Source organism: Cetorhinus maximus, chromosome 5, assembly GCF_964194155.1.
Source record: "Cetorhinus maximus chromosome 5, sCetMax3.hap1.1, whole genome shotgun sequence".
Taxonomy (NCBI): Eukaryota; Metazoa; Chordata; class Chondrichthyes; order Lamniformes; family Cetorhinidae; genus Cetorhinus; species Cetorhinus maximus.
Genome location: NC_135883.1, coordinates 131,010,177 through 131,036,722, shown reverse-complemented (window position 1 = coordinate 131,036,722; position 26,546 = coordinate 131,010,177). Strand labels below are relative to the sequence as shown.

At 42.6% G+C, this 26,546-nt stretch overlaps 1 protein-coding gene and 1 pseudogene across 1 annotated transcript in view; one reads left to right on the top strand and one right to left on the bottom strand.

Annotated features, from left to right (window-relative positions):
• Positions 1-1,054: 1,054 nt before the first annotated feature.
• On the bottom strand, positions 1,055-1,500 carry LOC144680365 (small ribosomal subunit protein eS25 pseudogene; annotated as a pseudogene).
• Positions 1,501-8,130: 6,630 nt separating this feature from the next.
• The window catches only part of ascc3 (activating signal cointegrator 1 complex subunit 3), a 634,438-nt gene continuing 616,022 nt past the window's right edge, over positions 8,131-26,546 (top strand). The window contains exons 1-3 of the mRNA XM_078542487.1: positions 8,131-8,242; positions 13,550-13,700; positions 17,926-18,073. Coding sequence (XP_078398613.1) covers positions 13,611-13,700; positions 17,926-18,073 — 238 coding nt within the window. The 5' untranslated portion in view covers positions 8,131-8,242; positions 13,550-13,610. The remainder of the gene's footprint in view (positions 8,243-13,549; positions 13,701-17,925; positions 18,074-26,546) is intronic.

Sequence of the window (26,546 nt, the reverse complement as noted above, 5' to 3'; positions counted from 1 at the left end):
AGTATTGTCAACTGTGATGAAGATAGCCTTGAACTTCAAAAGGACATAGGCATATTGGTGGATTGGACAGACAAATGGTAGATGAAGTTCAATGCAGAGAAGTATGAGGTGATTCACTATGGCAGGAAGAATGTGGGCAGATAGTATAAAATAAAGGGAGAAACTCTAAAGGAGGTGCAGAAACAAAGGAATCTCGGTGTATATGTATATAAGTCATTGAAAGTGACAGGGCATGTTGAGAGTTCATGTTGCAGTTCATAAAGCATATGGTATCCTAGGTTTTATTGATAGGGGCATTGAGTACAAGAATAAGGAGGTCAAGTTAAACTTGTATAAGACACTAGTGAGGCCTCATCCGGAATACTGTGTCCAGTTCTGGGTGCCGTACTTGAGGAAGGATGTGAAGGCTTTGGAGAGAGTACAGAGGAGATTCACAAGAATGATTCTAGAATAACCAACTGTAGCTGTGAGGATAGATTGGAGAGGTTGAGTCTGTTTTCCTTGGAGCAAAGAAGGCTGAGAGGAGGCTTGACAGAGGTGTTCAAGATCCTGAGGGGTATGGACAGGGTAAATAGTGAGAAACTGTTCCCACTCAAGAAGACATCAAGAACTGGAGGGCACAGATTCAAAATAATGAGCAAAAGGAGTAGAAGTGATGTGAGGAAAAAATTTTCACCCAGAGGGCGGTTGGAGTCGGGAACGAACTTCCTGAAAGGGTGGTGGAGGCTGGTTCGATTCAGGTATTCAAAGGGAATTGGATTGCTATCTGAAAAGAATGAATGTGCAAGGTTGCAAGGATAAGGCAGGGGAGTGGGATTAGGTAGAGTGCTCTTTTAGTGAGCCAGTGCAGACTCGATGGGCTGAATGGCCTCCTTCTGCACTGTAAAGATTCTGTGAAGATTCAGTGAATCACTGCTGGAGATGATCCAGGCAGGATTCAAAATCAAGTATAAACTATCCAGACTGCGGCACCTGCTAGAGATGTTTTCAATGTTGGAATGGCTTAATGGTGTGGAACAATGAACTACATGGTACCTCCTTTCTTCTTTTTTGTAGTACAACAGTTTCATTTTTATTTTACACTTGTATCTAAATATCCTCACTTGGGATCCATTCCAGAACCTGTTTACACGTCATCTGCAGCAGCAGGTGCATCCCCTCCCTTGGTGTTTTGTGTGTAAATTACCTGTGCTCTGTGTTTATACACCAGCTTGATCATACCTTTCGCAAGCAGCTCCTGCAGGACAGCCCTGGCCAGAGAACCTCTGATCTTTAGTCTTTCAGAGATGACTGCAGGCATGATGAGTTTGTAGTTTGGTACCTCTTTCAACAGTTTATCATATGTGGCTTTGTCAAAAAGGATCAAGTTGTTCAGCTTGTCCCTTACTTTTCCTTTTGACCACTTCTTGCCTCCAGTCTTGTTTACTGGGTCATTATCCTTTTTGCCCCCTTTGTCTCCATATTTCCTCTTCTTGTCATCTTTAGGAGGCATGTTGTTGCCTCAAAATGTCTGAGTCGAAAAGCACCTCCTTTCTTGTTGTTAATTCTATATTAGTTGTGTTTAATTGTATGCAGGTGATGGGCATTAACTGGAGTTTCACTTGTGCCCATATAAATAAACACAGAGGTGTCAACTGTGGCTCAGTTCATAGCACCCTCGCCTTTGAATCAGAGGGTTGTGGGTTCATGTCCCACTCCCAGAAAACCAAGAACTATAATTGTACTCAAAGAGTTGCAATCTGTGACTGTTGATAACTCGAAAGAGTATAAATAAACACAGAGGTGTCAGCTGTGGCTCAGTTCATAACACCCTCGCCTTTGAATCAGAAGGTTGTGGGTTCATGTCCCACTTCCAGAAACCAAGAACTGTGAATGTACTTGAAAGAGTTACATGCGATCTGTTGATAACTTGAAAGAGTTATAAATAAACACAAATTGAAAATGTTGTTGTTGGGTGATGTGCTGCATGCTTGTAATGTGCAACTCTAAATAAATGCTTATAAAAGTGTGCAAAGATTGACTCTGTTATGATATGGCAGTGGTATGTGCCAGAGTGACCAAATCCCAGAGGGAAACTTAGCCATGCCATCACAATGATTTTGCAATTTGTATTTATTACGAGGTTTGTGCACTGAAGTCAGAAGTAATGAGTTCACTCCCACCTTTAGAGATTTTAAAAATTAACTTAAAACATTTATTAACAAAAGAGAAGAAAACGTAACCACACAAGATTTCTGTTACACAGTTACATTTGGTTTCATAACAGTTTCCATAAGGTTTATACTTAACTAGGCTCCCAGCTACTCACCCTATTTAGGCAACTGCCAAAATGGATTATTAATCTATAAAACATCCAGCAAGATTACTACAAGCATCCACTGTTTCTATAAGGGAGATATTTCACAGCTTCTTTCTCTCTCTCACGGGACAATGGATTTCCAAGGCTTCTAAAAAGAAAACCTTGCACTCTGGAACAAGCAAGCACGGCTCTCTGAGGTGGCTAGAGGCTGCTTCTTCACAAGTCCGTTTCACAAAGTCAAGATCTCACATGGCCGCCCCATATACAGCCTTCCATTCTTCTTTAAATATATCTCTCCCTTTTGATCTGTAAATCCCATGGATCTGTAAATCCTGTCTTTGGAATGTACTTTGCCCAGAATATAAAAATCTTCCATATTGTCATTATGGCCAACACTTATAGGAAAAATAAACATAATAACTTTGCCCTTTTTATCTTGCCAGTTGTAAACATCTTATCATGTCCCTTTGAAAAGCCAACAACCTCTCCACTTATCTAAAAATGCAAATTTCATTCACACTGCATCTTACTTAGTTCGTCCATTAACATTTCAAATGCCTGTTTTTTTACAATTAACCCCTTTGGGTGATTCAAACTTTGCAGTTTGACTGTCTGCAGTTTAAGTAAATTTGTCACACACAGAAACAGACACACACACAAGCATAAGACTGCTTTAAGGCATCCCACAATATATATGATAGGAAAAATATGATAGTTCCTTTATAACTCCAGTTCTGTCCTTCATCAGCTGGCTTTCTGGAGTATAACACCTGTGTCATGCATAAGCCAAGTATGGCTTGCATGGACAAAAGAGCTGCACTCAAGAGGTGAGGTGAGAGTGACTGCCCTTGACATTAAGGCAGCATTTGACCGAGTGTGGCATCAAAGAGCCCTAGCAAAACTGGAGTCAATGGGGATCAGGGGGAAAACTCTCCGCTGGTTGGAGTCATACCTAGCACAAAGAAAGATGGTTGTGGTTGTTGGAGTTCAATCATCTCAGTTCCAGGACATCACTGCAAGAGTTCCTCAGGGTAGTGTCCTAGGCCCAACCATCTCCAGCTGCTTCATCACTTACCTTCCTTACATCATAAGGTCAAATGCTGGGATGATTGCTGATGATTGCGCAATGTTCAGCACCATTTGTGACTCCTCAGATACTGAAGCAGTCCATGTCCAAATGCAGAAAGACCTGGACAATATCCAGGCTTGGGCTGACAAGTGGCAAGTAACATACGTGCCACAAAAGTGCCAGGCAATGACCATCTCCAACAAGAGAGAATTTAACTATCCCCCCTTGATATTCAATGACATTACCATCATTGAGTTCCCCACTATCAACATCCTGGGAGTTACCATTGACCAGAAATTGAACTGGACTAACCATATAAATACTGTGGCTACAAGACTAAGTCAGAGGCTAGGAATCCTGCAGCAAGTAACTCAACTCCAGACTCCCCGAAGCCTGTCCACCATCTACAAGGCACAAGTCAGGACAGTGATGGGATACCCTCATTTAAGGTAAGATCATCTTTCGCTGGTGGGAGGTGAGAGAGTGAGTCATCTGCAATATCCAGCACAATTCTGTCTCGGACAAGCTCAGACTTTAAATTGCCATATTCGCATCCCTCTTGCCAGCCTGTAGAGATTGCTTATGAAGGAATCGACAGGTTGCCCAGGCAGCTGGACTCTCTTATTGAATTTGGCTCTCTTGAATATTTTAAACAAAGGATTTTAAAACACCATGAAATTTGGCAGACCTGCAGCAATTTTGCATCTTAAAAATCTTCTCCTCTAAAGACTCCAATTGTGTGGCTAGTCCGGACCATTAGTGAATCCCAGTGGAGCTGGAAGTGTGGAATTACAATCCATTTTGAGGATTTTTAAAAGTGTGGGCACAGTTCTGAGAATTGACGTTCACTGCCGAACAATGGATCTTCCAGCGCTTGCCGGTTTTTGGCGAGCTTTCCAAAATGGCGGCAGTGTGCTTCAGGCTGAAGAAGAAGGTTCCGCAATGGCTACATGGGTCACCGAGCTGCCGACTTAATTTAATCAGCGGTATAGCATTGCGAATCGAGGTGCATAGAAAAGGGCCGCAGACCTGCTGTTTAGGAAATCAGATAGTCCCAAGGTACCCAAGTAGATAAAATACATTATTAATATTTTTCCTTTGCTGAACTCGGGAGCCACACATTGAGACTCGGAGTCGGGGATCGGGATTTGCGACAGGTTTCTTTCAAATGATGTTTCTGACTGAATAAATGAAAAGGGGTTTCTCAGGACAGGCTGGCCTGGAATTTAAAAAAAATTATCTCACCCTTGCAGGCTATGAGCTCTGCTTGCTGAAGCTGGATCTCCAAGGGAGATTCAGGCTTTTCTGTCTCTGAAGCTTTTTCTTTCTGGTGAATTTTCTCTGCATCTATAGCTTCAGTTGGGAGCTTGTTTCAGTTCAGAATCTGTTGAAGGTGTCCTTTTTCTTAGTTTTTCTGCATGCTTGTGAGGATAAGGGTTTTTGATCCAAACACTGACACCATGAAGAATCCTGCTCTGGACACCATGAAGGAGGCTTTGTAGCCTTGAGTAAATTAACAGGAATTCTTTATTAACAACTCATAACTATATACATATGTAGTGAAGGGTACAGGTATGGAGCTGACTCCATCCTAGGTCTTTGTCCATCTCTAGACTGACCCTGACTCTGGGTCATGTGCCCTCTTACATCACTGAGTGGGTGGTACTGTGCTCAGTCCCACATTAACCCTGTATGTACCAGACCCTACTACTGCAGTAACTAACAAAATTTTGCCTTTATACTAACAAAATATTACTGTTGCACCCCTACAAGCACTGAAGGCAGAGCTGGGAGGAAATACCACATATGGAGGATGCAAAACATTGAACTATGACACAAACTATGCAAGATGAGTTTGTTTTATTTTAAACCTTCTTTATTCATCATTTCCACACACTGTGGCTAATTCAGTAATCCTTATATAAGGAAAGACTTGTCTTTATATAACACCTTTCATGACCTCAGGGTGTCCCTGTGCTTCACAGCCAACAAAGTACTTTTGAACTGTAGTCACTGTTGTAATGTAGGAAACATTCTATGCAATGGGATATGGTTGGAAAAAATTCACGCTGCAAGAACAGATCCATCAAAAGCATTATCATTCCCAGCTACTAACTAAACTAGTAGTTAAAAAAATAAATGGAGTTCATTTTTGTGGCAGTTTCACATATATTATCAATCAGCCACCGTTTCAAGGATGTCCAACTGTGAAATAGAAGAAATTCATCTTTCAGTGCATGATTGAATCATCTGCCAGGGAAGTGGTAACACTGAAAATATAGTCACCATTCATTTTTGCAAGCCTTTGCGAACCAGTTTTCCTTGGGTCCATACAAATAGTTACCGCAGCTGCTGCAATTCTACAGGTATCACATAGTAGAAACAATGTCTAAATTTGCAAGGAGCTAGATACCGGAAAGTGTTTGTGATTTCTTGTCCCAAAAAAAACAGGAAACTATTTTCTGCAGGACAACTGGTTGTTTCTCAAGAAAGCTTTCTGCAAAATGTAAATTTGAATGGACCAATGTCTATGCCTAAACTAGACAAACCCAGTAAACTGAAACCAAAATTCACTTTTTTTTAATGTTAGACTCATCTGCACGACATCTCCTGTGAGACTAGTCCTCTGAATGAAACATACAAGATGATTTTTTAAAAATTCACCTCTGGAATGCGGGCATTGCTGACAAGACTGGCATTTATTGTCCACCTATATTTGACTGGGAAGGTGATGGTGTGCTGCCATTTTGAACCGCTTAAAGCCATATGATGAATGCGCTTCCACAATGTTGTAAAATGGGATGTTCCAGGATTATAACTAGTAACAATGAAAGAACAGCTAAATATACCAAAGGCAGGGTGCTGTGTGGCTTGGAGCTGACAGTACTCCAATACACCTTCTAGTTGGTGCCCTTTGGAAATTTGGGAGGTGCTGCTGAAGTAACTTTGATGATTTGCCGCAAAGCACCCTGTGGAGTACACTCCACTGTCTGCTGTGTGTATTATCTCAATCCTGACATGCCCTGTAGGTGAGGGAGACAATCTGGGGAATCAGGAACTGAACCACTTACCACAGAATATTCTTAGATTCTGATCTGATTATTAACCATGGTACTTCTTTGTCTGGTCCAATTGAGTTTTTGGTCATTGGTAACCAACAAGGTCTTGATGGCAGTGAACTCAGCACTGCTGATGCCAAAAGGAGGTGGTTAGGCTCTCTCTTGTTGAAGATGATCATTATCTAGCATTTAATGTGAACTTGTCACTTATCAGCCGAAGTCTAGATCTCGTCCAGGTCATACTACGTGTAGACATAGCGTGCTGCAATATCTAAAAAATTTGCGAATGGAGCTAAATACTGTACAACCACCAGTGAATGTCCCATTTCTGACCCAATGATGGAGGAAAGGCCATTCAGGAAGCAGGTAAACATAGTTAAACAAAAGACGCTGTCCTGAGCTACTCTTGCATCAACGTTCTGGGACTGAGATGACTAGAATTCAACAACCACACCATCTTCCTTTGTGCCAAATATGACTCTAACCACTGGAGACTTTTCCCCATGATTCCCATTGACTTTAGTTTGATTATGTCCCTTAGTGCCACAATCAGTCAGGCTTACTCCCCCACAACCATCTCACCTAACCTCTGGAATTCAGCTCGTGTCCATGTTTGGTGTAATGAGATCTGGAGCTGAGTGGTCCTGACATCAACTGATCATTGGCCAGAGTAGTTTGGTGGCAATAGTTGCTTGAAGGTTCAGTTGGCAACTCTTTCCATCACTTTGCTGATTATTTGGAGTAGCAATATTAATTGGCCAGGTTGGATCTTTTTTCTTCGTTCGTCTGAAATCATCAATGTTGTGTACTTACTTAACTGACATCTGTGCAGTTACTTCTGCGTTGCCTTCATAAAGCACAATTGACATAATTCAGATAATTTAATCTGAGCAGTGATGCAGACATTATAGGGCAGATTTTGCTGAAACAACACAAACCCTTAAAAAACAGCCAGCAACTTGTAGCCAGGACGATACCCTGTGAATTGCCACAAGTTGCTGTCCTATGTGTGCCACTCTGCCGTTAGCTTTGCAAAATCAGAATCTCGCGTTGACACCTCCCTGTGATTTTCATCACGTCGCTTTCGCATTTGCAACGCCAATTGTCCATCAAAACTCAAAGATTAAAACCAGGGAAATTTAAGTCTAGTAATAAACAGCGTAAGTACACTTTTAGCCAGATGATGATTGCTAATAAAAGCAGGAGATGCTGGAAAAACTCAGCAGGATAGGCAGCATCTGTGGAGAGAGGGGAACGGAGTTTCCAAGTGAACTCCGTTTCTCTCTCTCTCCGCTGACGCTGTCAGACCTGCTGAGCTTTTCCAGCATTTCCTGTTTTTATTTCAGATTTCCAGCCTCCGCAGTATTTTGCTTTTTATAATGAACGCTAACGACTGTCAGCCCTCCTCTCCAGCTCAGAGCGCGAACAATTATTAAGCGTGGGGGTTGCCAATCTTTCAGGTGCCGTTACATTTTGCACGGAACTTGACTGAGAAGTACCTGGGCCACAATCCCATGCGCTTTCTCCCCGATCCGCCACTCGTTTGCAGTTTCAGCAGGGGCGCATGCGCGGAGCGGTTCACGCCGACGGCCGTTAACTGCCGGGCCGCAGAACCCCGATGGCGTCATACAAAGGAGGCCGGTCTTCGCAGCGTCACAGGTGGGGAAGAATCGGGGACTTAGCCCCTCCCCCCCCCCCCCCCCCCGGTACGCACGCGGCACGCAGAGTTACGCAGTGACGGCAGTGGCTGCAGGAGCAGTCGGCTTCCCCAGCCGGTGTGTGTGTGTGTGTGCGCGCTGCGAGGAGTTTATAGCGGTAGGTGTACCTTACTCTGAATGGGTAAGATGGACAGGGAGAGTGGCGATAAATAGAAATAATGCTGACACGCTGGCTGGCTTGGTTCCAGTCGAGGGGGTGGAAACAGAAGAGGTTTGTCGGGGTTGGGGGCAAATCAGTCAGAGCAAAGTGTTTAGTGTGTGTGTGGCCTAAATAGCAACTGAGTTTGCCGGCGGGGGCGGGGAACTACAAGTCCCGGCGGGCTTTGCAGCAACTGCGCATGCTCCCTGCCACACTTCCTGGAAGGCTGTGGCTGGTGGACTGAATGGTCACACGTGAGGTGATGTATGGACGTGGCTTTTTGGAAGTGAATCTGAAAGTGCCGACATGTTTCTGTGTAATGCCACCACTCCTGCTTATACAACTATGCAATTACCTGGGGAAAATAGGCTGAACGTTTTGCTTTGTTGATCAAGTGACCTTTACCGTCGCAGGATATCATATTTGGGAGCACTCGAGTTTTACAATGAACCCAGAGTGAAATGTAGCAGATGTTTATAAGCTGTTTCGAATGTATTCTTTTAAAAAATAAAGGGAATTGTCTACGTTTTAATGATTGTAAATTTCGTTCGTGGTTTTCCTGTGATTTGAGCCCTTGAATAATTTTCAGTCAAATTGAGATTTCTGAGCCTTAATAGATGGTTTGAATTTTTTTTACTGGATTGAAACCTATGAACTATAGGAGCACACGATTGTTTAATCACAGGCAAAGTCATGTTTTGACTGAAAGTTTAGAGAAAATTGTAGGATTAGACACAGTATTAAAAGACCTGCATCCTTCTTGGGGAATTCTCCCCTTACTCAACATGCAAATAGGAGCAGGAGAAGGCAAATTGGCCCCTTGACCCTGCTTTGCTTTGCAGTTAAGATCATGGCTGATCTGATTGTGGCCTGAACTCCACTTTCTTGCCTGTTCCACGTAACCTTTGATGTCAGGGTAACCAACTGTCCTAGATTTTCCAGAACTGTCACATAATTCTGCTTTTTGCCTGGCAGAATTTCAGCTCTGCGTGCTTCGGCCAGTGTTTTGTTTTGCGAATATGTTGACCAGTTTTCTTACACATGCGTTGGCCCTGGGAATGTGTTGATTTGCACTCAGGGTAATCACGTCTCTGAGTCCACAAGCCTGTTCTTATGGAGCAGCACCCCCTGCTCTTACCCTCTCTGCCCTCTCAGATTTGTGCTGACGCTAAAGTGTCCTTCAAATGTTTTGCTGGGAGTTTAGTCACCCTGCTTGACTCCCTGGTAGATCCAAAATCTGTCTAACTTAGCCTTGAATATATTCCATGTCCCAGTCTCCACTGCTTTTTGGGCAGTTCATGCCATTGGAGCTGAACCATTGGAGCTGAGCCTTGAAAGAAGGAGTTTTTAACAAAAAGCTTTGGTAGGCTGGCTTGAACCACCACCAACAACTAGCATTTATAGAAACATAGACTTAGGCCAAATGGAATCCTTCTGTGCCCTATCATGTCAATGCCGGCTGGAAAAAACAGCTGTCTGTCCTCATCCCACTTTTCGGTTCTTGGTATATAGCCCTGTAGGTTGTGGCACCTCAATAACCAGTCCATGTATTTTTTAAATACGATGAGGGCTTCTGCCTCTACCACGCTTTTAAGGCAGGGAGTTCAAAACCCCCAAACTCTTAAGTGAAAAATTCTTCAACTCCCCTTTAACCTTCCACCAAATGCCTGGTTATTGACCTCTCTGCTAAGGAAAATCTTTCCTATTCACTCTATCCAGGCCCTTCAAAATTTTATTCCCCTCACCCCCAGCATCCCCGTCTGATAAAATAAACCCAGTCGATCTAATCTTTCTTTATAAAATTCTCCATTGCTGGCAAAATCCTTGTGAATCTCTTCTGTACCCTTGAGTATGATCACACCCTTCCTGTAATGTGACCGGAACTGTGTACACAATTCTGGCTGAGGTCTAACTGGTGTTTCATAAAGTTCAAATGTATCCTCCCTACTCAATAATCTAAGCTATCTTGTATGCCTTGACCACCTTATTTATCTGTTCCGCTATTTTCACAGATCTGTAGACATAGACTGCAAGCTCCTCCTGTTCCTCTGTGCTTTTCAGAATCCAACCATCAATGGTAAATTCTTTTGTCTTATTTCTCCCTCCACATGCATTACCTCACGCTTCTCTGGATTGAATTCCATTTGACACTTTTCTGCCCATCTGACCAATCCATTGATATTTTCCCACAGTCTACAGCTTTCTTCCTCAGTATCAACACATGGCCAATTTATAGCCAGGGATAAATACTGAGCCCGACAGAACCCCACTTGAAACAACCTTCCAGTCACACAAACACCTGCTGATTATAACCCTTTGCTCCGTACCACTGTGTTAACTTTTGATCCAAAATGCCACTTTCCCTTGGATCCCATGAGCTTTTAATTTACTGATCAGCCTGTTCTCTGGATCCTTGTCAAAAGCTTTGCTAAAACTCATGTAGACTAAATCAGATGCGCTACCCTCATCAAGCATCCTCATTACTCCCTCAAAAAATTCAACCTAGTTCGTCAGGCATCACGTCCCCTTAACAAATTCATGCTCACTGTCTTTGATTAATCCATGTCTCTCTTTCAGATTTTTTCCAGTAATTGCTCACCACAAAGGTTAGGCTGGTTGGCCTGTAATTACTCAAGCTAACTTTTCCTCCTTTTTTAAAATGACTGTACAGTGGTAGCAGTTATATGCCTAGAGCCACAGAGGACTGGAAAATGGTCAGAGCCTCTGCTATGTCTTCTTTTGTTTCCCTTAGCAGCCTGGGATACCTTTCGTCTGGGCATGGTGATTTATCCACTTTCAAGGATGCCAAACACCTTAATATTTCCCCCCCTCTACTTTATAGTACCTTTAATAAAACATCCCACGGTGCTTCACAGCAACTTTACAAAAAAAAATTTAACACTGAGTCATAATGAGATATTAGAACAGGTGACCAAAAATCGAGCTGCAAGGTGTGTTATCCTGAGGACTGCTGTACAGGAGAATGCTGATAAAGTCAGAGTGTAGGGCTTTGAAGGTGTAACGCCACTCACCTTTCCTGACATCCTGAAGCAGGAGTAGGCCACTCGCCCCCTTGAGCCAGCTCTGCTATTCAATAAGATCATGGCTGATCTGATTGTAACCTCAACCCCACGTTCCTGCCTACCCCGATAACCTTTCACCCCCTTGTTAATCAAGAATCTATCTAGCTCTGCCTTAAAAATATTCAAAGACTCTGCTTCCGCCACCTTTGGCGGAAGAGCATTCCAAAGACACTCAGCCCTCTGAGAGCGACTCCTTATTTTTAAACAGTGACCCCTAGTTCTGGATTCTCCCACCAGAGGAAACATCTCCACATCGACCCTGTCAAGACTCCTCAGGATCTTAATGGATTTGATCAAGTCGCCTCTTACTCTTCTGAATTCCAGTGGATACAAGCCTAATCTGTCCAACCTTTCCTCATACGAGAACCCGCCCATTCCTGTTATTTGTTCTAGTAAACCTTCTCTGAACTGCTTCTAGTGCATTTACATATTTCCTTAAATAAAGAGACCAGTACTGTACATAGTACTCCAGATGTGGTCTCACCAATGCCCTGTACAATTGAAGTATAACTTTCCTAATTTTGTAACCAATTCCCCTCACAATAAATGATAACATTCTATTAGCTTTCCAAATTACCTGCTGTACCTACATGCTAACCTTTTGTGATCCATGCACTAGGACACCCAGGTCCCTCTGAATCTCTGAGCTCTGCAACCTATCACCATTTAGATAATAAGCTTTTTTAATTCTTCCTACCAAAATAGACATTTGCCTACATTATACTCCGTTTGCCAGATCTTGCCCACTCACTTAACCTATCTATGTTGCTTTGTTGCTTCCTTATGACCTCTTCACAATATACTTTACTACCTATCTTTCTGTTGTCAGCAAATTTGACAACCATACCTTTGATCCTTTTGATGCACTGTCTCCAGGCTGGAGGGGCCACATTTCTGCTGCTCACTTCCTTTCATACTTGAGAGAAAAATAGAAATTGATAGAAAGTGCTCAGCAGCATCTGTAGAGAGAGAAACAGAGTTAATATTTCACGCCTGTGACTTTTCAGCAAAGCTGAGATAATTGAGAACTGCAATAGGTTTTGAACATCCTGCTTGCCCTCCCTGACTGATCGGGGAACCTAGAGGCAGGATACTAATGCCGTGGCAAAGGGCAGGAGTCTTGGCAAAGCTCTCCAACTAGTAAATTGAGTTCCTGTTCCAGCAGGAACTAAGTGCACAAAATCTGTCATCAGTGTTGCATGGTATTTGATCATGGAGGGCTTCAACTGATGTCCACACAAGCACATTTTTTGGCATCCAGATTGGGAGTCATGGCTGATATTTGTTTTCCCCCTTTTCTAGTGTGTTAAGACCTTTTGTAACATCCTGCTACTCACTTGGAATTAGCTAAATTGGTACAGACTGGAAATTGATCCTGGGACTTTCTGGTTTGAGAATAGACAGAGTGTCTTTCTGCATTAGGCCATATGGAGAGTGAAAGAGCATTGTTATAAATGTAGTGTAAATTACTTAAAAATGTTAATGCTATAAGTACAACGCTGTTCAGATAAGGTGACTGCATGGACATAATTGAAGATAATGCAGAATGATGAATGTTGCAAAGGGTTCACAGCTTCATTTTGAAAGGTGCCTTTGCACAGGTGGATTTTTTTTTGTTTTAAAATTGAATACAGTTTTTTATATCTGTAAGTTGGCTGCTACTGGTTCCTTCAGGATTGGCAGACATAATAGCGAACACCAGAGTCTAGAGGTTGAGGGTGTATGCAGCTCAACTTAACTACACTGAAAATCAAATCTTCTGAATACATGCAACAGGTGGCATTTTTTGGGTCCACAGCTTCCACAATCAGGCACAGATAATGCATTATTTTAAGGGGAAAAAAGAGATTTTGACCTTTTCTTCTGCAACACATTAGCCCAAGTACAGTGGATATTTGGTTCCATGGTAGTAAATCAATTTTGGTTGCATCATTCACACACAGTTATCAGTTATAGCATTCATTCACCGTTTTAAAAGGGAATAGAATTAGTCATTGTTCTGGTTTATGTGTATCTCTTTGTGTGCTGTACTTTATGTTTTCATTACACAGTGATGTGGTCGGACCGATTCAACTGTATTGCATTCTGGCTATAACTGCCAGAGTTTATATTTTTCTTATTGAGAAACTCAGTATCTCAGTTGAATAGTTTCATGTACTTTTCATTTTTGTTCTGCCTGCAGATTTTGCAAATCCCAGTAGCAATTTGATTACTCTTCCTATGGATCAGTGAGTCAGGATTAAATGGAACTACCTCGTCTAACAGGAGCTTTGCGCTCCTTCTCAAATGTCACCAGACAAGATGAATATATTGCAGATTCTTCAGAGATGATGGTGGGTTTTTGCAATTATGTTTTCCATTTCAATCTGATCTAGTTTAAAATCAAGCAAAGACAAATGCATCCAAGAGACTGTTTCAGTGATAAGACCATGTCTGCATTACAATAATATTTTGTACAAGTTCAACTTACATCTTTGAAGACTGTAGCTAGATCTCTACAGTAAAGACTAACAAGTCAGGTTTTGCAATTTCAATTTACTCCCAAATATGAACTCCCAAAGAATGGTTTTGGGATTTGCAAGTATTTAATCAAATGATTATCTTTGGACCATGAAGCACTAAATTAATAACTGACAAACTTGAAATACACAGCGTCTCCATTATATGATATGAATTTCCTATCATTTTTTCCTCGGACAATAGGGCAAAATTAATGGTTTGCTTACTGACCAGTTCCCTCCAGAATAACTGAGGCAGCACAAACCTGAATGGTTCCTAAGTGTTGTTTGAATTGAGGCAAGATTGCAGTCTGGAAAACACTGCAGGTTATTGCGCTCATTTGTAATGCACAAATGTTGTTTGGGGTGTGGTGGGGGAGAGAGAGTTTATGTTCTGTTTTCTTTCTTGTTTCCTGAAGGAGGTGATGTTTCCTGTTGTTACAATTCTGTAGGTGCAGGATATATTCAGGAATCTGAACTTAAATAGCTGCTCTTCACATATGAGTCTGAATATTAGCAGCAACCTTTTGGGCAGCACAACTAAGCCCAAACAAGTCCTCTTAATTTGATACCTTTGCACTTCTTGGCTTTATGGCTCAATGGCACTTTGCTCTTTACCACCTACCATTGACATATGTTGGAAGAATTTACAATCTGATCCTTAATCTGTTTGGCTGCATTATGAACACACCTTCCTTAGCTATCAAATCCTAGAGTGGGAATTGAACCCGGAGCTTCTGGTTCAGAGGCGGGAATGCTCCCATTGTGCCACAAGACCTCGCATTTACCTCACATGAACTTAAAGTACAGAAGGAGGTAATTTGGTCCATCATATCTATGCTGTTTCATTGTTTGAGCAATCCAAACCTCATCTCCTGGCCTCACGTTTTGCAATAACCATTATTTTCCTCTAATAAAAAAATTATTTCTCCAGTTTCCCTTAAAAGTATCTCAGTCTTTGCATTAGCTACTCCCTGTGGCAAAGCACTCCATGTTTCAACAACCTTCAAGAAATTCTTCCTAACCTCACCCTGCACTCTTGACAATTTAAAATTGGTAACCCCTTGTCATTGGTTCATAGAGAAGATAATTCTTCATATTGTTAAAAACCTTTTTTAAATCTCCTCGTATTTATTTATGCTAAAATTGTATTAGTGCCTCAAGTCTCTCCTCTTAACCATATTTTTCTTCCCAGGCATCAGCCTGATGCACCTGTGCTGTATGCCTGCTATGGCTTTATTGTCCTTTCTATAATGGGGCATCCAAAATTTCAATAATTGTGATGTAACCAATTTTTTGTACTATTTTGTGGAACCATTTCATCTTTACTTTAGCACTTAATTCTTAAATTCCAAATTAGTTTTTTTATTGGATTATTTGTCTAAAATTATTTTCTGAAATTATGCATTTCAACATGTATGTTTTCTGTTCTATATCTTTCTATTGAGTGTATCTTAGCATTCTTCCTAAAATGTATTACTTCATAATAAAATGTATTTTCCCATTCCCTAAATCTGTCGGTAGTCCTGAAATTTACTACATTCCCCCTTATTTTGACACTATTAGCAAGTTTGGTGGTTGTCTTCACTAAACCTAAGTCCAAATCATCCACAAACATGGAAAAAAAAGCGGGTCTACACTGACCTCTGAGGTAAACTGCCCTGTTTCCTGTTTGCCAGCCAATTTTCTATCCATTAATTTTTCTAACTGGCCTCTTGAGAGACCCTATTAAATACCTTCAGAAAATCCATTTGGACAGCATCCCCTTAAATAACCCATAAGGTCAGCTCTTCAAAAAAAAACTCTCTTAAATTTTTCAAATGCAATTGCTTTTAACAAATCCACGGTGGCTGTTGCTGATGAACTGAAGCATTTCACAAGTGCCCACTAATTTTATCTCAAATTATAAATTCTAAGAGCTTCCCTACAACTCTTAGTTGGGCTTGACAGGATAAATGCAGGAAAGATATTTCCCTTGGCTGGGGGTCTAGAACCAGGGGACACAGTCTCAGAATAAGGGCAGGTCATTTAGCATCAAGATGAGTTTTTTCACTCCAAGGGTGGTGAATCTTTGGAATTCTCTGCTCCAGAGTCATTGAGTCTATTCAAGACTGAGATCGATAGATTTCTACATATTAAAGACATCAAGGAATACTGGGAAAGTGCAGGAAAATGGTGTTGAGGTAGAAAATCAGCCATGATCTCATTGAATGGCGGGCTTGAAGGGCTGAATGGCCGACTCCTCCTATTTCTTATGTTCTTATGTAACTGGATCAACTGGATCATTGTTTTCTGATTTACCTGTATCTTAAGTTGTTATTAAGTTGTTACATTGGCACCTTCTCCAGTCGATTGCTAAATTTTTACATATTTAGCCAGACTTGAGAACTTGTGGCCAGAAACACACTCTTCTCTCTGACTTAAACAGCTGCATGCCATCAGGGCCTGTTGACTACCATCAGTTCTGATTTTTAAAAAATATCTTGTTGAACCACTAGGATAAGCTCCATGTTCACCTCTTTGAAAAAGATGGCTGTTCTAACTCACCAGGCCCCACCTTTCTGTTCCATAGGCGGTTTGGAAATTGCAGTCTGGAAATTAGACTGTCTTTTGTTGTAAAAATGGATTGTTTGGAATAGTATTACGAGCATTTTTCTTTAGCTTTGTTGAAATGATTGACTTCCAGGTTAGTTTGAAGTCATGGTCCTAATTACTATTAGTTCAGATGGTCCTATGGAGCATTGTAGCACTGAGACCACTTGACCTAATGAGCCTCTGGAATTTAGTTTTTTTTCAGAAAGTTAGATTTTTGTGGCAGTTAGACCCAGAAAAAGAAATTGTATATTCACAAAGACCCATATGTATTAAATATAATATCTACCAGCGTACTCACCAATATCCTTCTTGTAACCAGCACAGGCATAACATGCAAAAAAATTTAGCATATTCCAAATTAGTGTGTGTATTTTTTCAAGTCAGGTTTGTACTTGCTTTTGCTTCTCTCTGCCCTTTCTTTAACTCCCTTTTCTTGTGTGTGTGTGTGTGTTTGCCTTTTGTTTCTAATTCCCCATTTCCACCTGCCACCATAACTGACTCCATTCCAAATAATAGCACCACTATTCTACTGTAGCCAGCACCCCTTTTTTCCTGTAGTACAAATTGTTGTGAGCGTTTGAAATTTGGCATTCTTGCTTTTGTCCTGATGAGTGCAAGACGAAACGCTTCGGCAACATGTCTCTATTTTCAGCAATATTCAAGCTCTGTGCTACCAAGCAGCTGTAAATTATGATTCATAACAAGAGTACGAGTGGTCCTTGAATTTGAGTACAGTTCATGAAGAGATACCTGAAACCCTTTTAACAGATATCCAAATGCATCCTTGTTTTCTTGATAAACAGACATAACTAGTAACACTGCTGAGTCTTGGATGCATGATGCTTGCTGTAGAATAGCAAAATGCCTTGCTAAATTGAAGCAATAGCTGGACATACTTGCCGTTTGATAGGAAGCTGGTGTTTAAGAATCGATCCACCAGTTTTATTTCTATTTGGATTTTGTACAATTATGAAATTTTGGGAATAGCAGTGTATCTATTTTTATAATTAAATATCTCAACATTATATGAGCTTTTAGCTCTTATTTGCCTGAACTATGTTTAAGTGAAAACATGAAGCGCTTTTTTTTTTGGAAGCCTGCAGTTTTAATTAATCCTGTTACAATTGAATAAAGGCAGAGTGCAACACTTTAGGCTATTTACTTAAAATAGCAGAGACAAAATAACTACCTATTAATATCAAAATCCTGTTCCTGTGCAGTAGGTTCATATTATTGCATAAATGATGGCTCACAAGTCATTACCTTTAAACTATATTGTCCTCATGAATATGAAATCTCAGCATTTTGGGTTTTACGATTATTGTAATCCAAGTTATTTTATTTTCTTTCTCTCAATGTGGGATATCACTTGGCTTTTTTAGGATATGTTTTTTGTTTACTGGCTAGAGGTTAGTTAATTATCTATTATCTCATTTTTATCTGTTTTTCAACATATCATTCACAGGCCAAAAGATCAAAGATGAAAGACTGCTCTTGCAAGACAGAGTTGACCTGGAAAGATATAACCCATTTAGTTGAGAAAGTGACACAGAATGAGCATCAAAATGTCAGTGAAAATATGAAAAATCTCTTGAAGGCTGCCAGACAGCTTGGTAAGTCAATATAGAGATTTTGTTTGTTGGTAAACCTCTGCGTAACCCTTAGCTTGGAGAAGGGATAGTCAAAACTGGATTGCCATTTCTTTCAGTGCAGTATGAGCACTTAAAAAAAATAAATGTGAGAGATGCCTTATTGCTTATCCTTAGTTGTCCCAAGAAGTTGATATTAGGCTTTCTTTTTGAACTGCTGTAGTTTTGTGGTAATGGTGCTACAGCAATAGTGCTAGCGAATTCAGTGATTTTGATTCAGCTGTGATGAAGGAAATGTTCAGGTCAGGATAGTGTGTGATTCAGAGGTAATGGTGTTTCCACGATATTTCTGCTCTTTACTTTTTTGCTGGTAGCATTCACAGGTCTGGGAGGTGCATGGAATTCCTAAAGGAGTCCAAATTTGCAGACCTGTGAATAAAGTCATTCTGTAAATGAAGAGAGTTCTTACAAACTTTCATTTTATTATGAGTTGATCAGAAATCTTCCTGCATTTTCTGAATATTTGCCAAGTTCAAAAGTTAACATTTTGCCCACCCTCCATACCTGAAGTGATGGGTCTTCTTCAGTACATACATCACCATTAGCAAGTGTCAGGAGATTATTCGATAGTGGGAAACATCACAGTCAAGGTTGCTTTTGTTCTTTCTTGGCATCCATGTGTGCATGCGTGCACATTACAGACGGGGTTGGTGAATGATAACTGTATCTGAATTTTTTTTCTCTCTTTCTCATCCTGGGTCCTGAGGCTGATTGTAAATCTCCCAACACTCGTGATTGTGATTGCTTAACTTAGTACCGATCAATGTTTCATCCAAATCATGAGTTTTGGAAAAACATATATATTGTTCATAGGTACTGTGTAAAAGAAAGATTTCAGCTGTTTGTTATTACCAGCAAAGTCATAAACACAAATAAAATAATGCATTTGATTTAATTGTAAATGGTGAGCAAAGCAAATATTTTCTAAAGTTCTTGAATAATTGGAGCATTAAGAATTATTTTGGCATTCTTTGAAATACCTGGGTTTAACCTTTTGTGAAGTTATGTTTTTTCAGTGAATACTGAAAAAAAATTGCAATAAGTTTGTGGGCAAAAAGTTTATTATATCTGCAAGCCATACGATGCTCTACTAACCATGTCTTGACTGTCCACTTCTAGTTAGCAAGATACAGGGGAAGATGTTCAAATACTTCATCAAAGAACGAGGAGAAAGATCCTTAAGATTTGGCTCTTGAACCTTGAAAGAAACCAATCAGATGTGACCTTATAGAGTTATGTACAATAGTAAAAGATATGGGAAAGATAAATCTGAGAAATTAGTTTGAGACAAGTAGAAGGAAACATAGGTTCAAACTAACAAAATGAAAATTTAGGTCTGATGTCATGATGTTCTTCATACAGACAGATAAGTAAATAGAGTAGACTTCTGGATGGAGTAGTTCAAGCTGGCTGCTGTACTTGCCTGCATTACAACAATGACTACTCTTCCAAAATTTAACTGGCAGTGAAGTATTTGTTACTTGTTTTGGACACATTAAAGGCACTTTATAAACAGAGTTCTTCTTTATAATACATTCAGAAAGATGTAACTCGAGTATATTCAAATTTCAAGCAAACCACTATTTTCCAAAAATAGCAAAAGCCTCCCCCTCCTGCTTAAAAAGGGACGTTACCTTCATATTAGTAAACCCCCCCCTAACTTTACGTTAGAAAAAGATAGACTAATGGAAACCTGATTTGACTTTTCTCTGAACCCTTGGCCAATAGTACAGCATTTCAGGGCCCCATGATTGGATCAATTCTTGGGTTGGAGTCACTCCAGGCTGCATGGAAGAATTCCCCATTGGCAGTGTCATAGAATGAACAAATGTGCAAATGTGCATTCTAGCAGGTAAAAATCTTAGTTTGTAAAAGGCATCAAACCACAGCTCCACTTTCGTCTCAGCAAGTTTCTACATTAAAGCGAGGACTTTGTGTCAATTCCCAACCTCTGTAACAGATAAAGATGCTCCTTATTAGTTCACATTTTAGGTTTTAGATATCTGACTTGACATGACACATCATGTACCGGTAAGCAAGTATTTAATTTTCTGTGCCATTGTTCATGAGTAGTATGGAACCTGGAATGAAATGTTGGATTACTAAAGTCCTACTCAATCGAAGGGTGACAATGGTTCAGTCACCAATATTGTATACTAAAACAATGAAATAATATATCATGGATGAGGTAAAAATATTACACATACAGAAAAATAAGGCACCCACAGCCACATTTGTGATGTTACTGTATAAAATAAGATGCAAATAAGTTTATTGTTTTCTCTCTAAAACAAATTATTTCTGCTGGTACTTTATATTTGTCTGTTGTGCTGTTTGCTAAAATAGGTTCCTATAAATGAGAAAACATTTCATTGACACTGACACACTGACATTTCTGCAAGAACCACAAATCCACTGATGATAAAGCAGAGAAAAATAGACAAGTATTCATAACTGACCAGGGTGATGGTACAAGATATTCTAAATTGGAATCTGCTGTATAGAGACTTATGAGAATCTGTTCCTTAGGTAGCAACTGTTGCTCCTGAGAGGCCTAAGCACTTACGTGCACGTTGACTCACATTACCCTATATTTGTAACATAGTATAACCTGGGATATTAACAATTGTGCCCTGTTGTTATCTGAATCATCAATTCACATATTTCACATGTGCACTGCTTCAATTATTGCAAAAGCGGACAAAGCAAACACTTAGTGAGATAATCCTAATATGAATCGATAAGCTGCTTTATTTCACAGTGAGGTGATCACGTAGAATGAGTTATGATTGAAGTCGCTTAATTCAAACAGTACAAATTGCCTTTCCGCAATGAGAAAAAATGAAGAACATGTCACGCTTCCCCACATCAGTGGATCCTACATACTTGATTTAAGTAAATGACTTCTAACTGTTCCTTCAGTGTTTCTGAACTTAACAAAAGCCCTTGAAGCTTTCCGTATAAAAACTTAACTGTTCTTGCAGGCTTCCTTTTTCAAAAAGCTTCTTTCTGCCTAGCCTGTGTAATTCTCTCTTGTATCTCGTACCTTGTGCCTCTCTGTTCAAAAACAAATCAAATGATTTCCATTGCAATAGTTGTGACGTGTTTTTGATTCGTGAGAAAAATGAACAAAGTGCTTGTTAGTCACAGTCTGTGAGGACAACGGCAAAGCCAGCTAATTAGCATCTTAACTAGCTTTCATCTTGGTCTTTTATTTTACTTCTTTGAATAACTAAAAATAAATCTTAAAACTAACTTTTTTTTCCTAAATTTCTTTTGTGGAGTAACAGCCAAAATGAAAGTGACTGCTACCTGCCTCATGCTACACAATCTTGACTTCAGCCACTCATCAGTGGGTTTGATGCTCCATCACCTGTTGACAACACTTTGGACAATTCTTGTCCCAAATTTGCACTAAGTGCAGCAATGGGCAGGTAAAGCAACGTTTTACCCACCTTCCGCAGTGGCAGTTTTTCACGCCGTATCATCCTAAACCCGCCGCATTAATTATGCATTCCCGGGAAACACACCGTTTCCATGGCGGGCAGGTTCTCATTCACCTGCCATGCCATCACCTCGCTGCTTCAGCACACTTGGCACCATATTTAAAGTCCAGCCTCATGCACACATCTCAGTGTTTCCAGCTCACGATTGCTGCAAAGAAGACATGGCCCTGAAAGGCAAAAAGACTGCATCTCCCAGGTTCAATGACGCATTCCTCGAGCGCATTTTGGATGCAGTGGAGGCTCGCTGTGATGTCCTCTACCCCAGCTCTGGCCACAGGATGGGCAGCAACCTCATTAATCCGGCTTGGGAGACGGTGGCAGTGGCGGTCAGTGCCAACGTCCTTGAAAAGAGGATGGCCACCCAGTGCCGCAAGAGGATGAATGATGATCTCTGTTCCGCCAGGGTAAGTCACTCTTCTCATCATTCTCAACTCTCTCACTCACAAACCAGTCACACATCTACAGGGCCCTCACTGACTGCTGGTTCAAAGGACATCACCATTCACTCTCTCTCACACACCTTCATTGTCCTCATCCCATTCATGGGACCACTCACCACCCACACCAGGCATACTTACCATCTGGCCTGGCAGGCATCATGCTTACACTGTCTCCATTGCTACACCACAATAGGGAGAGGTTGCATACCTTTGGAGGAATGCCTGACATCTAGGCCCTCTCGGACTTTGAAAATAGAGTCATCCAGCTGGCTGGCGAGGATCTGGACTGTTCCTGTGCTGACGGTGAGGTCTGCGCTGCTCTACCAAGTGAGGATCCAGCAGTGTAACATCCATCAGACAACCATGCTGTGAGTGATGTGTCCTATTCCACGGGCCACTGCCATCCACTAATTATCTCCCCTTGCTTCTGCAGGCACATCTGGGAAACAGCTGACAGAATCCATGACCCAGGGCCTCCAAGCAAGCCCTGAAGAAACCACTGAAGAAGAATCTGGAGGCATCCTCCCTGAAGTCCAGCGCTCACCAATACCCTCCACTAGCGCAGGGACATACACCTCGGTGGGACCTAGCTTTACAGTAGCCTCGGGATCACAATCTTGTGAGCACATTGCACTGTCTGATCTGCAACACTTGGTGGCAGGGACTTCCCAGGTGTCCAGCACTTGGGGACTACTGGAGGCCAGAAATTTGCTGAGCCCGAGTCAGATGGTGAGCCTCTGGACTTGGTCATGTCACAGTTGCTGGAGCTGCAAAGCTAAGCTTGGGAACATCAGGAATGGATGTCCGCTGCACTCCCTAGATTGCAAGGCATGATGGAGGAGTCTGTCCGCCTTCAGGCTGAGGTGATAGTGTCGGCATGCCAACGCACCGAGGTCAACACTGGTAGGATGGCGGCCGCCAGGGAGATCTTGGTCCAGGATGTTGCTCCTGCACTGCTGCAAGGGCTCAACCCCATTACTGATGCCATAGTTGGCCTCCAACTGTGTGTACGTGAAAGTGGTGCAGAGCAGCTCGATTTCACTCCAGCTACCCCTTCTCCTCAAGGAGTCAAAGGGAGGAGGATCAGCAGGTGTACCCCCCCGGGGCCATCCATCCAGGTGCCTCCAGGAGCGCCTGCCCAACTGAACCCCCTCTTCCGATGACCTCAACAGATCCAGCTCCATAGGCCGAAGAGGGTGCTACTGCCACACAGCAAGACCCCAAAAACAGGCCAGAGCCCTTCAGAGGTCACCCACCAAGGTCATCACAGGAAGTAGCAGTCAGCAGGCTGCCTCCGTCTCCGCTGTGGATGGCTGGGAGCACCAAAGTGTAGCGGCAGGCTTAGGAAAATTGAGAAGGTGTAACTTTTCTCAGTCAAAACAAATAAACTAAATTAACAAATCAAGGTACAAAGTAAAAGGCAGCTCCTTAAAGGGAAGCTGCAAAAATGAAAGAATATAAAGGAAACTTACAAACATTAAACCAAAATGTGATTAACAGGGTCAATAAAACACCTCAGTCCCCGTGGTGCCCACCGAGCACAGAAGACCTCTACGGTGCCAGCGGGTACCACGTGCTCCCTTTCCAGGGACACCCGGCCGCAAACGTAGCCGTGGAAGAGGGGCAGACAGTCGGGTTGGACGACCCCCTCGATCGCCCGCTGCCTGGATCTGTTAATGGCCAACTTGGCCAGGCCCAGGAGCAGGTTCACGAGGAGGTCTTCCTCCCCTCCTGGCTCCCCCTCTGCACCGGGTGCCCGTAGGTCAGGAATGTGCATCTGAAGTCCTAACAAAACATCAATAAAAGGTTCATCAATAACTAAAAAGGAATTGCAGCCTAAGACACCCTATATAAACATGGCCCACGGACTCCACAAGGCTGCAAACATGGGGGTCATGTAACTATTTGGATGTAACTCTTGTAGAGTTAAAACAATTAACTAAATTAACAATAACAAGGGAGAAATCAAGCACAGCCCCTAATTCAGGTCAGCTGTAAAACCAAGGACAAAGTTTAAAGGAAACTTACAAACATTAAACCAAAATGTGATTAAAGGGGTCAACAAAACACCCCAGTCCCCGCGGTGCCCACCGGGCATGGTAGGCCTCGATGGTGCTGGCAGACACCGCGTGCTCCCTTTCAAGGGACACCCGGCCGCGAATGTAGCCGCGGAAGAGGGACAAACAATCGGGCGGGACTCCCCCGTCGATCGCCCGCTGCCTGGACCTGTTGATGGCCAACTTGGCCAGGCCCAGGAGCAGGTTCACGAGGAGGTCCTCCTCCCCTCCTGCCTCCCCCTCTGCACCGGGTGCCCGTAGGTCAGGAATGTGCATCTGAAATCCTAACAAAACATCAATAAAAGGTTAATCAATAACTAAAAAGGAATTGCAGCCTAAGACACCCTATATAAACATGGCCCACGGACTCCACAAGGCTGCAAACATGGGGGTCACGTAACTATTTGGATGTAACTCTTTCGAGTTATCAACAGTCACAGATTGTAACTCTTTCGAGTACATTCACAGTTCTTGGTTTCCGGGAGTGGGACATGAACCCACAACCTTCTGATTCAAAGACGAGGGTGCTATGAACTGAGCCACAGCTGACACCTCCAAACTATTTGGATGTAACTCTTTCGAGTTATCAACAGATCGCATGTAACCCTTTCGAGTACATTCACAGTTCTTGGTTTCCGGGAGTGGGACATGAACCCACAACCTTCTGATTCAAAGGCGAGGGTGCTATGAACTGAACCACAGCTGACACCTCCAAACTATTTGGATGTAACTCTTTCGAGTTATCAACAGATCGCATGTAACTCTTTCGAGTACATTCACAGTTCTTGGTTTCCGGGAGTTGGACATGAACCCACAACCTTCTGATTCAAAGGTGAGGGTGCTATGAACTGAGCCTGGTTAATCACTTATACATACTGTTCACTATTGTCAATAAACTCCCAAGAATGGCTCCCTGCCTATGGCTCCTTGTTCTGATGGACAGCGTTTGTGTCACTCAGATGTGAAACCTTCTGCGCAAGATAAAGGCAGGTGTATTAGTCCCAGGCTTCTTCCCTGTGCTTTGTGCAGACGTCAGACCGAAGGGATGGTCCGGCCTCACACTCCTTGGACACATCACTGATGCCTGCACGATGGTGCTTGTCATTGCTGCCAGAATATTGTAGGCAGGTGTCAGAGTTCCGTCATTCTCTCTGTGTGCTCTCTTTAAATTGGGGCTGGCTACTGCACGGGTGTCATCAGCCATGTCCCCTTGTCCCCGAGGAGCCATCCCTGCAGCTTCTGTGGACCCTGGAAGACTTCAGCGATCTTTGGCTGAGAATGTAGGAGTCATGGACACTCTATGGAAACCGTGTGCACACCTGCAGGATGCATTTATGGTGATTGCACACCAGCTGCACATTCAGTGAATGGAATGCCTTGCAGTTGACATAGTTGACTGCGTGTTGTGGCTGAGATCTGAGCGCCACTTGAGTGCGGTCGATGGCACCCTGCACCTGTGGGAAACCCAAGATCTGGGCAGTTCCAATCTTTCTTGCATTCTGGCTTTCCTGGTCCAGGGCAAAATGCACAAAGTTGTTTGCTTTCGTGAAGATGACCTCATGAATGCATTTGTGGGTGGAGGCTTGCGCTATCCCACAGAGGTCGCCTGCGGAGCCCTGAAAGGAGCCGCCGGCGTAGAAATTGAGCACCGTGGTCACTGTCACGGCCACTGGCAGTGGATGCCCTCTATGCCTCCACGGCGCCAAATCCTGCAGTAAGTGGCAGATGTGACCGACCAGTTCCCTAGACATATGCAGCCTTCAGCGACACTGGCTCTCAGTCATCTGCAGGAATGAAAGGCGGCATCTATAGACTCTGGGTCTAGCTAGGCGCCGACCAGCAACGGCTCACCGTGGCTCTTTGGTGGCGTGTGCGGGATCCCCAGCTGTCCCTTCTTCCAGAGGGTGCTGCTTCTCCCTTTGCGCAGCCAGGCACCTCACTCGCTCTCTTCTCCACTGTCTTCACTCTCTGTAAGCCATGAGGCATGCAGCTAGTTCACCAGGCTCCATCATCCTAATGTAATCCTCCTGCAGGGTGAAAGAGAAAGACATGTTGGTTAGCATGGGTGTGCCACAAACTTGTCTTGGTTAAGCCTGAAGGCCCCTTAACGCATCCTGGAGAGTGCTAGCCATCTCTTGGATGGCCAGACATTAGTGTGATGCATGGCTGCCGAAATCCGGACTGATTTGGCAGCAGCTTTGTCCATTGGACTGCATGCTATGCTGCTAGCTCAGGCGCAGGCATTTTCTTAACCCACGTTGCAAGGCTGCACTTTTAGCTTGAACCATGGGGGAGACTGGTCCAAACTGGGATGATGACATTGCAAGGGACTGTGAGCACCTCCACCAGTGACTGCTCCATGGCCAGCTTTAGCAAGGAGATTGTACAACGTGCCCAGTGGTCCAGCTGTTCTGCAGCCCATTAAAACGCTCAT